The 10,997-nt window shown below is 37.9% G+C and overlaps 1 protein-coding gene across 1 annotated transcript; it reads left to right on the forward strand.

Annotated features, from left to right (window-relative positions):
- The first annotated feature begins 314 nt into the window (after positions 1–314).
- Positions 315–6,310, forward strand: LOC113289746 (exonuclease 1-like). The gene is made up of 14 exons (XM_026539110.1): positions 315–631; positions 973–1,092; positions 1,357–1,480; positions 1,660–1,797; positions 1,960–2,169; positions 2,674–2,849; positions 2,949–3,021; positions 3,573–3,693; positions 4,007–4,188; positions 4,314–4,760; positions 4,840–4,891; positions 5,540–5,759; positions 5,852–6,030; positions 6,136–6,310. Exons 1-13 carry the CDS (start codon positions 471–473, stop codon positions 5,952–5,954), a joined length of 2,127 nt encoding a protein of 708 aa, XP_026394895.1. The 5' UTR covers positions 315–470; the 3' UTR covers positions 5,955–6,030; positions 6,136–6,310.
- The last annotated feature ends 4,687 nt before the right edge of the window (positions 6,311–10,997 follow it).

A 10,997-nucleotide genomic window follows, 5' to 3' on the forward strand; every position in this document is an offset into this window, starting at 1 on the left:
TAGCCGACACCTTATTCAAATGTCGACATTGCCGACCTTTCACATTTTCAAAACCAAATTTTTTGATCGAAATCGAACTCATAAGACGGGTTAAATGTTTAATCTACTGAATTCATAATTTCAAAATTTTAATCTAAACTCAATTAATTAACCTAATCAGAATTTTCAGTGTTAATTAAAGCCATTTAAAAAATATAAGATTAAGAGGTGGCTTCTTTTACTTCAAAATGACCTAGCTTTTGTCTCATTAGATATATCCCAATCTCATCAGCATAAAAAAATGTGTTAAAAAAAAAAAAAAAAAAAAGGCTAGACGCGGGATTAAGACTATTCGAGTTTCGCCTTTCCCGCCCTTTACCCCTTCTCTCTCTCTTCCAAGCAAATTAAATTAGGGTTTTCATTTTGGTATCACACCAAGCTCATCTCGATAGCAAAGAGGCACCGGGAGAGAAAGAGGAGGAGGAATCACAATGGGGATTACAGGTCTTCTACCTCGACTCAAATCAATCATGGTTCCCATCCATATAAAAGACTTGCGTGGCTGTTCTGTAGCCATAGATACATATTCCTGGCTTCACAAAGGGGCATTATCTTGCAGCAAAGAGCTTTGTAAATCAGAACCCACTTCCAGGTATTATTAGTTCCCTGTTATTCCCAAGAAACATTATATTTTTGAGATGGGTTTATCTTGATTTGGCCCAATGTTGAATCTTTGGGTTGATTTCATTTGATTATTAAAAGAAATTAGGGTTTTGAGCTGATTGAGTTGGAAGATAGACTAGGCATTTCCAATTTGATGATTTATATGCACTACCATATGGATTAAAGGTTGCAACTTTGGGTATTTTCTAGTTAGTTGAGAAATTATTCTATAATTTAAAAGTTTTATTTTTGATTGGAAAAATTACATCTTTAGATATACGAATAGAATTGGAGTTGTTTCTAAATTGCAAAATATTGTTGATTGTGTAGGCATATCGCTTACTGCATGCATAGAGTGAACTTGCTTCGGCATTATGGTGTCAAGCCTATACTTGTCTTCGATGGAGGAAATCTACCTATGAAGTGTGAAGAAGAGGCCAAGCGTTCTAGGTATTAATGCTACTCTACGTTCTTGTCATTTGAGGAATGTAACTTGAAAAGTTGCACTTTTATTCTGTTTACTGCCGAGAAGATATCTCTCCGTCCATTTCCATTTGCTTTCTATTGCTTTATCCAGATGGTTATGGTTAACCTACTAGACACCATCTTATTCTCAAACTACCAAGGAGGATGAATTTGGGATTGGATCTCAATGTGCTTTAGTTTGTAAAGTATTTCTGGTGAAGTTGTTTTTGACATTTTTTAATGATGCAGATCGAGGAAGGAAAACCTTGAGCGGGCTATGGAGCATGAGTCAATGGGAAACTCTGCTGCTGCTTATGAATGCTACCAAAAAGCAGTCGACATCTCCCCCGCGATTGCCAATGAACTCATCCAGGTAGAATAAGACAACATCTGGCTTTCAGAACCTTATGGAATTTTAACTGACATATTTGTTGGTAACATCATAAGGGTTTCCTTTTCTTGTCTATTTCTCAGTATGGGATGGCATCTGCCCTTGTGTTTTTAGCTTTTCATCTGTATATCTTATTACGTTCCTCTTCTTTCATGCTAAAGGTATTAAAGCAGGAAAATATTGATTTTGTTGTCGCTCCTTATGAGGCTGATGCTCAGATGGCCTTCTTGGCTCTTAGTAAACAAGTGGATGCAGTCATTACTGAAGATTCCGATCTGATTCCATTTGGATGTCCCAGAGTAGGTGTACTAGTGACCTTGAGCTCTACCTCATATCACTTATAATATTTTCCACATACAATATGATTGAATAATTGAAACAATACCCTCTTGCCAATTTTTCTGTATCCTGTGTTTTGATTTTATGTTGTGATTTATATGTTTTGCTATGTTTATTATTAGATTATCTTCAAAATGGATAAATTTGGGCAAGGTGTTCAGTATCAATCTTCCCTGCTACAAAAGAGTAAGGAGCTGAATTTGAGTGGATTTACTCAGCAGATGGTTCTTGAGATGTGCATCTTAAGTGGTTGTGACTATCTGCCGTCATTACCAGGAATGGGTCTAATAAAGGCTCATGCACTTATTTGCAAGTTCAAAAGCTATGAAAAGGTGAGACTAGTTGGTCTTGTTTTTGGAGACAATGCACTAGACTCACAATCCCTTAGAATTGCTGTCCAAATCCATATCATGTTTCTCCTTTGAAGGTTTTAGGCATGTTTCATAGCAGTAAAAGATGCCCTTTCGAAGGGTAGGCTTACATATACAGAGTACACCGGCCAATTCAGGTTCAGAAGAGCTACAGAGTATCTGACCGTGCAAATACATACAATGAGTACTGGACCATTTCAAAAAAAATTATAATTTTCTTGATCAAATTCATCTGAACATAAAAGTTGCACAGCAAATGGTTAAAAGAAGGTAGCATATCACGATTTTCTGTTGGCTTGCATAACAACTTAATCTGCAATTGAGAATTCAAACCTCTGCGTCTGCATCAAGAGCTGTACAAAATGTTCTTGTTGTCATGCAAGCCCATAGAGCACAAATAAAACTTATATGCATGAAGTTAATTTTTTTTCCTAAATTCTTTGGGAACTGCAACTTTCTTTGCAGGTGATTAAGCATTTGAAGTATAGTACTGTTGCAGTTCCTCCTCTTTATGAAGAATCATTTAAGAAAGCGTTATGGACTTTCCAGCACCAAAGAGTTTATGACCCTAGAGTTGAAGACATTGTACACCTGTCAGAAATTTGCCAGTATCTTGGCGAAGATTTAGAATATTTAGGCCCATATCCTTGAAACATAATTGTTTTTCCATTTCATGTTTGTTTTTGGAAACAGCAGTTCACTGATTAAACTTTTTATGTCATTTCTTAACTGAGAGATACAATGTTACCCCAAGATACGGCTAAAGGCATAGCAAGAGGTTATCTTGATGCAATCACTAAGATGCCATTCCAGGTAAACTTTATCTCTAGTAGGTAGAAGTAGAAATGAGCTTCTACGAAATGCAAATTTTTTTTCTACGTAGTATTTTTTTTTTTATTAAGTGAGTCAAAGTTCTGTTCCTTTTTTCTTTCTAGTGTGTGCCACCTTTTTTGCATCAACTAGCTTTCTGCACACACTCGTTAATACTGTTGTTTGACCAAAAGAAACATATTCTGTGTTATGAAATCAGTAAATTTAGTACCCGAATGACCGATCTGGTTTTATTTGATTTTAGATTTCTCTATTTGCTGTTTAGAAATCTTTGTTTCAAATTTTATTTTTAGCAGTTGTTTTTCAAGTGTCTTTAGTTTGACCTGACCTCTGTGATAGGTGGCTTTTTGTTTATTAAAAAAAAAAAAGATAGGTGGCTTTTTTCTTTTAGATTAAAGTTGGTCGTCAACTTCTGTAATCCATAAAAGTTAAAGATTTTTTTTTGTTTGCTTCAATTTTCTATCTGAACCTGACTATTGCTTTGGCTTCTTAATTTTCGTTTGTCTCATTTTTTTATTTTCCTGTGCTAATAGGGAATTGCTCTTAATGGACTCGCGGTTGATAGGAATTACAAACCCAAAGGTTCTAAATCTGAAAGAGAAAGGAAAAAAGTAGAGTTGCCTATACAGAAGAATGTCCTTACTAACTATTTTTGTATCCATATGCATTTTTTTTCCTTTCTTTTTCTTGGTATTATAGTCTGTAGCTGTTATGTTTAAATGAGCAGGCAATTTTCAGATCTTTGATGACCATGCCACTCCAGTTTACTTTCAACTAGGTGTAGCTTACGAGAACCAAAGTAGCATAATATATCTCACTTCACGTATTTAGTTCTATTATACGTGGATAATATTTTTATTCTGAGTGTTTTTGTTTAGTTTTCCAAATGATAGTGCTTGCTTATTTACGAAGCTTTTAGGGTTTCAGAGTAATTGCTTGTGTTGTTGTTTCCTCTTAACGTTAAAAGGCTCAGCATCTGCTGAAGCAAAAAGGGGATTTAAGGTGCCTCAAATTATATCTACGAATTTGGGTCTATCAGAAGAATCTACTTCTCCTAGCTCTGAAGAAAATGCTTCTCAGGAACCTACTTCTTTAAGCATGAACTCCTCGCAGTCCAACATATTTGGTTCCTCTAGTCCCAAAGATTATGTGAGTCTAACCGCCCAAGTTCCCTTTTGATCTTACTGCACTCAAACCAAGTTCAATTTGACGATCTTGTAAGCCTTCAATTTTTCTGTTGTACATTAACAATTTTTTGTTTTCCCTTGTATTAGTTGGAAGTTATTTTTCCCACCGAAACAGCTCAGTTTTTGGACTCTCCTTGTTATAGTAAAACTCCACTTACTATACCAGCAGAGTTAAACATCATTAATAACAGTTCAGATTCTTCAGAACATTCTCTGTCATTTCACCAACCGAAGCAATCACTGTACAGACCTTGTACGACGTTGCACAAGGAGCCACAATGCAAGATTGATTTAGATCAAGCTGGAGAGAAAACTAGACAAGCCAGCCGCAAGGTCATTGTGAGGAGTTCCTATTTTCAGCACAAGTCACCAAAAGATGATGCTGTTGACAATGGAAAACCTGTTTTTTTGGACGATGAGGGCAATTATGTTTCTTGTGACAAAAATGTTTCTGAAAGTGGAACAAATGGGATCAATTTTCCTGAGAGTTCCTGTAAGAAGAGGTCATCAATATCGACTGAGAGGACAAAAATTGTACGTGTTTTTTCTGTAGTGAATATTCATTTTTATTCCAAATTTCTTCTTGCTGATTTCTTTCTCTTTTACTTAACAGGATAATGTAGACATGAAGCGTGCTCGGAATGGCGCATTTCTTTCCTCTGAAAGTATGTATTCTAACTTAGATTTTGCTCCATTTTTGCTGGCATGATTGCCATCATTGCTTAGGATTTAACAGTCTACTTTATCAATAACCAAATAAATATCAGGTGACATTTTTTTTATGTGGTTACTTTCTGGTCAATTATTCTGGTTTTGGACTTGGTCTAGTGAACCTTGTTCTTCCACTGATTTCATTCCTTCTCTATCTTCTTCATTCCCGTGTCTTATTTCTCCAATCTTTCTCTATACTTCGCAATGATTCTATTCCTATGTTATAGCCACAATCTGCATGTTCTTCCCAAGCGGGCGTGCGAGCTTGTACACATTACCGAGCTTACTCTTGAGAGTTTCATTGATGTGTTCGTTGCTGATTTTCTCTTTTTACAAATGATATGTAGCATGCGTTGGGCGACGCCTTTGACAACATAGGTCTGAACTTAAGTTAGGTTAAATATTATATGTAGCATGCATTGTTTCCTTAATATGCTGCACAATGAAATTTCATTTCTTTGAGTTTTTCATTTTGTCATACTTCTATATATTGCCTAGGGCCTGCAGCTACTTGATTGATTCGTAAACAACACTGCTGTTACATTTATACCATCCACATTTCATAGAAAAATATGTGAAGTTCATAGATTTTCATTGTACAGGTGATGTGATTCCTGATCTCGACTCAAAATCTATGGAGAACAATGATAAAGGAAGTTTTGGTTGCAACATTTCCCATATTAGTCACTTTTCTGATGTAGCAGAGAAATCAATGGAGCGATTTATGTCAGTTATCTCTTCATTCAATTATACCTCATCTGGCTCTCGAGCCAGTGGTCTCCGCGCCCCTCTAAAAGATGTGCGGAACACATTAGCAGCGAGGTACATTTCATTGTTCCTTAATGTGTATATTCTCTTGGTTTTTGCTGTACTGAGTCCATCAGCTGATGGTTTTTGAATACGTCCTTTGATAGGTCAAGCATTTCTCTGAAAGATATAGATGATTTTGCTTATGTACCCAAGAATAAGAAGATTGCTCGTGTGTCTCCACAGACTAAGTTTGAGCACCATAGCTAAGTAGTTCTATGATAGTCAGCAAAATATTCTTTACACAGCTTAAACAGGTAGCAAAAGCTCCCTTGTTTTCGTGGAGGTAAGTTGCAATATTTAACTTCTAAGTTGTTTTCTTTTATAGTACTGTATTGTTTTTTTTTTCTCGAGTATGAGAAACATGAATTGCTAATTTGCTATGTATCAGGAACTTCACAATTTTGGAGTCGTTAATGGATTTGACCTGTTCAGATGATCCTTGTAAGCTGAGTTGTACATTTTGTTCATCTATGGTTTGTTGTTTTTGTTGTTTCTCCTTTGTGAAACCTTATACTTGAAATGTATCTTTGCAAATCAATAGAACTGTATCTTAATTCTGTCTAGGTTTTCTAGTCTTTTTTTCTTGTGGCCATCCTAGCAAACAATTTATGATCCAGAATGATTACTTTAAGGCGCGGCTCCGGATCATTGTTACTGACAAAGAACTGCAGAAAACCTATAATGTCTTCGGTAAATTTTGTGTACAAGAAAATCAAAGGACTATGCCCTCAGCTCCAAAACAGAAATTGGGGAGGAAATCCAAAACTAGTCAGTATACATCTTGATATATTTTTAGTGGCAGACATTTGTATGGTTCCGCATGGAACAGCTAATTAGCCCAGTGGTAGGAACAGGCTAAGTTACCCTTTATATGCAATAATCTCTTCCGTTTCAAACCACGAGTTCTGTTACATTCGTTTTATAAAAAAAATTACATGTGAAAATGAAGAAGATCTAGATTCTAGACTGGGCTAGGTTGTCTTGAAACCAACTTGGTGAATCTTAAAGATGTTTGTCTGAAAAGAAGAACATGACAAGATTCGGCTTAGTTGTTACTTTAAATTCAACTCGCAGCGTCTAATAAAATGTTCTTCATTTCTGAGGAACACATTAAATTGGAGTAGGTTGTTTCAGCACATCCAGCGAACACTCTTCGTTTTGAAAAACAACTTGAACCCGGCAAGAAGCTATCCGACTGATTAGAAAAAAAACATTTGATATTGAAAACCTGGAATTTTTAGGGGCGACCCAAAAAGAATTAGGGACGACTTATTTTTACTTATCTAAGGGCAGTGGCTTATTTTTACCTATCTAAGGCAGTGGCTATGCAATGTTTTGAAAAACAATTTGAACTCGGCTAGAAGCTATCCGTATGATTAAAAAAAAAGAAAGAAAAAGAAAGAAAAAGCATTTGATATTTAAAACCTGGAATTTTTAGGGGCGATCCAAAGGAATTAGGGAGACTTATTTATAGGGAAAAATATCGTTTGGTCCTTTTTTAGGTGGTCTCATGTCTTTTTAGTCCTTTGGGAAAACGCCTTTACTGTTTGGTCCATAATTATTTAAAAATATTAAATGGACAGAAGTACCCTTGCGTGTTAATTTCTACTTATTTTTTTTTGTAGCAGTCCATTCTTCAAAATGAACTCCCGATAATTTCTATTTATTTTTTCAGAAATCACATAAAAAAACCATAGTTCATTCCATAAATGAACTCCAAATAAAAACCTAAAAAAACAGACTTCATTTATGGAATGAACTGCAACATCATCATCTTCATCATCTTCGTTGTCTTCAATAGCAAAACACGAGGTTCAGCTTCAACAACAACATCTTCATCACAAATCTTCGTCGTCTTCATCATCTTCATCGTCTCCGCCATCTTCAACAACACTAGCAGCAAGAAAAAAAGAAGAAAAACGCACAAATCTTCATCGTTCATCATCATGTTCATCATCTTCATCGTCTCCACCATCTTCAAGAACACTAGCAGCAAGAAAAAAAAGAGAAGAAAAACGCACAAATTTTCATCGTTCATCATCATGTTCTCCGTTTTCATCGTCTCCATCATATTCAACAACACCAGCAGCAACAAAAAAGAAGAAAAAGCACACAAATCTTCATCATTAATCATCATGTTCACCGTCTGCAAAAAAAGAAAGAAAAAAATGGAGAGGAGAAAACTAGATCTGAAATAAAGAGGAGAGAGAAAGTAAATCTGAAAATGAGATATTTTCTATTGATTTTTTGTATATTTCTGTGACCCCACAAGGATATTTCTGTCACCCCACAATGACAATTATATCATCCATGACATCACCCTATGACCGAACCATAATTTCTATGACCAAACTATAATATTGTTGATGGTGGTTTTTAGTGCATGGTCAAAATTGTAAAACCCTGTATTTAATGCGCTATCATCCTGCAAAGAAACAAAAGCTATTTTAAAGTGATGAGTGTTCAAACCTCTTTACTTATATATGTATCGAGTAATTCGACATACTTATGAAATTTATCAGAATGGTGCATCGATCCCAGATATTCTATAAAATTCAACCTATCGCATTAGTTACCAATGCATTGACCTGCCGGATATTTTCCTATGCTATGTTCTCATCAGAACTCTCGTTATTGACATGACATGACGATGAAGTGTTCACTCTCAGTAGAGTAGCATGAATCTCCCGAAGTGCTAGTATTGAGATCTGCATGAAAATACCCACACAAAGCTGCATCACTATCTGACAAAGAGAATCTCGTATCGGCGCACTTTTAAGTTAGCTCGATCACGCTTGAATTCCTTAAAGGAAAATATAGACTGCTAATATCGGTCTTAAAAACGATCACGGCCACACAATCCTGTCGCATGTTTCAACAAGCCTAGACCACTCCTGACAGAACTAGGCAATCATCATATCGACTGACGGAGGGCCCATTAATGCCCTAACCGATCGAACTCTGTTTAGCATACCTCGACGCCGTCAAACGCCACACCCAAGCGTGAGTGTTCACGCTGTCGAAAGAAATCTCAAACGAGCTAGACTGTTCAAAACGGTCTTAGAAGCATCACGAACGTCCAACTTTTCCAGCCTGGTTGCACGGCTTGGATCCTCCCACGAACAATTAAGGAAGTGCCAGCATGATCATTGGTGGGCCCACTAGTGCCCTAGTCGATCGACTTGCCTGCGGCAAGCCTATATAGTCCTCAATCGCTTACCCAAACTCGAGCAGGCACGCTGTATTCGAACCCCTAAATTTGGGTTGCGGCATTTTACACCTATCGCAAATTGATCATGTTCGTCCAACTTGGCTAGCCTAATTAGACGACTTAGATCGCGTTTCATACAGTCAAGGGAGTGCGCATGGGTCTACCACCGACCCAATTTTATCCTCACTTGATCGACTTGCTCGAGGGAAGTCAATGACACGCCAAATCGTTTGATCGAACAACCCTGGATGTGGCCGTTTTAAAACCCTAATTGGGGTTTACGGCAACACATTTCTGTCGCAAAGTGATCACAACCGTCCATCTTCGCCAGCCTAAACGAGCGGCATAGATCTATATTCAGGCGATCTCGAAGATGTTAATGTGATCACTGTCGACCCACCTTTCTACATGACCGACCGACCTATCCAAACTTGGGCTCGAGTCCTCGAAACGCTCACCCAAAGAGGGGTGGTCCACACGGTTTTTAAACTCTAAGTTACATCAATGACAATATATAACTGCCGCAATTCATCTCGTCCATCCAACTTTTCCAGCCTAATTGGATGATGTAGATTTATTTCCAGCAAACCAACAAACCAGCATGACGATCACTGGCCATCTCACTTTCATGGGGAGCGATCGACCAAGTGATGGCTCGCCTATGCGGCCTTCAAACGATCACCCGAAGATGACCGGTCATGCTATCTCCTTTAAGACGCTTATCCGCGACTTACTCAATCAAGCTCTAAAACAACGATGCTTCATACGCGTCGATTAGTTTGAGATGCTTAAAAGCAATGCTTCACACATACGTATTTTATATTGGCCTCATAAACAACTTAGTTGTTTCACATAATAGCACCATGCTATTCTCCGCGACAGGTCCCACGACTTGATCCACTTATTCCAGACATCAAACATGTCACAAACTGGGGGATGCTTACTGGGGTATTGTTCTGGCGGTTTACAGCGTGCGGCGTGCAACGCGTCCATTACGAGAAGATGTCAGGAAAGACGGACGGTTATCAGTAATGAAAGTAGTGGGGGGACGTGTGACCAGTCATCCCTCATAAAGGAGACACGATGATCACTACCTTTCACACAAAACCCACTTCTCCACTACTTCACTTCCTCCACTTCCTACGAGATTAGGGTGTTGTCAACAACTTGTATAAATAGATTTTCAATCTATTTCAAAAGATACAGAACACAAGTGTTATCAACACAAGTAACTAGAAACCATTTTCTGATACACAAGTCATAAACAGCCACACCTTCATAATTCAACACTCTGATCTCAAACACCTTCTCCGTTTCCCTCCCTAAGATCAACCCTTCTCCTCCACCTTGTGACCGAACTGAATCTGGAATGACCATTTCTTGGTTTAGTCCAGAGTCTTACAGATTGATTTCTCGAACCTAAAAGCATTCCCGTGCAGTGCATTTGTTTAGGGTTTGAACTCATTTCTCATCAGCGCACCCCAAATTACCAAAACAACAGAATCAGTTTTTACCCCAAAACAACTGGCGACCACAGTGGGAGGTTAATCTCTCGGTTGCAAGATCAATTTTCATTTTTATTGCAATTTTCTCAAATTCAGAATGGTTGGTCTTAGAATCAATTCAACTTCAAACTCCGAGCGGGATCCTTCAAATGGTGATGTTCATCCTTCCAGTGCGTTATCTGATCGCACAACCAATGGAGAAATTCCGACCCTGCTAGAATTGGCTCGAGTATAGGAAATACACACGAGGAACATGGACGTGATGAAAGAGACGATAGAGAACATACTCAAATTCCTCGTCAAGCTCACATCGGATTTAAGCGGCTTCCCCGCTCCGGAGATTCCAACGATGAAGACTAACTCTTCAGACGATGACCGTCCTGAAATCAATAGCTTCACCACCAACCAACGTCCAGTGGACCAGGAGGCGGATTCTCTAGTGGAAAGTTTGTGTGAGCTTTTACACCTCTCAAAGGATCAACGAGCGGAGACGTTTGCTGCAATCAATCAGATAGCTCTAGACGCACGTTTGGC

Source organism: Papaver somniferum, chromosome 6, assembly GCF_003573695.1.
Source record: "Papaver somniferum cultivar HN1 chromosome 6, ASM357369v1, whole genome shotgun sequence".
NCBI classification, from domain to species: Eukaryota; Viridiplantae; Streptophyta; class Magnoliopsida; order Ranunculales; family Papaveraceae; genus Papaver; species Papaver somniferum.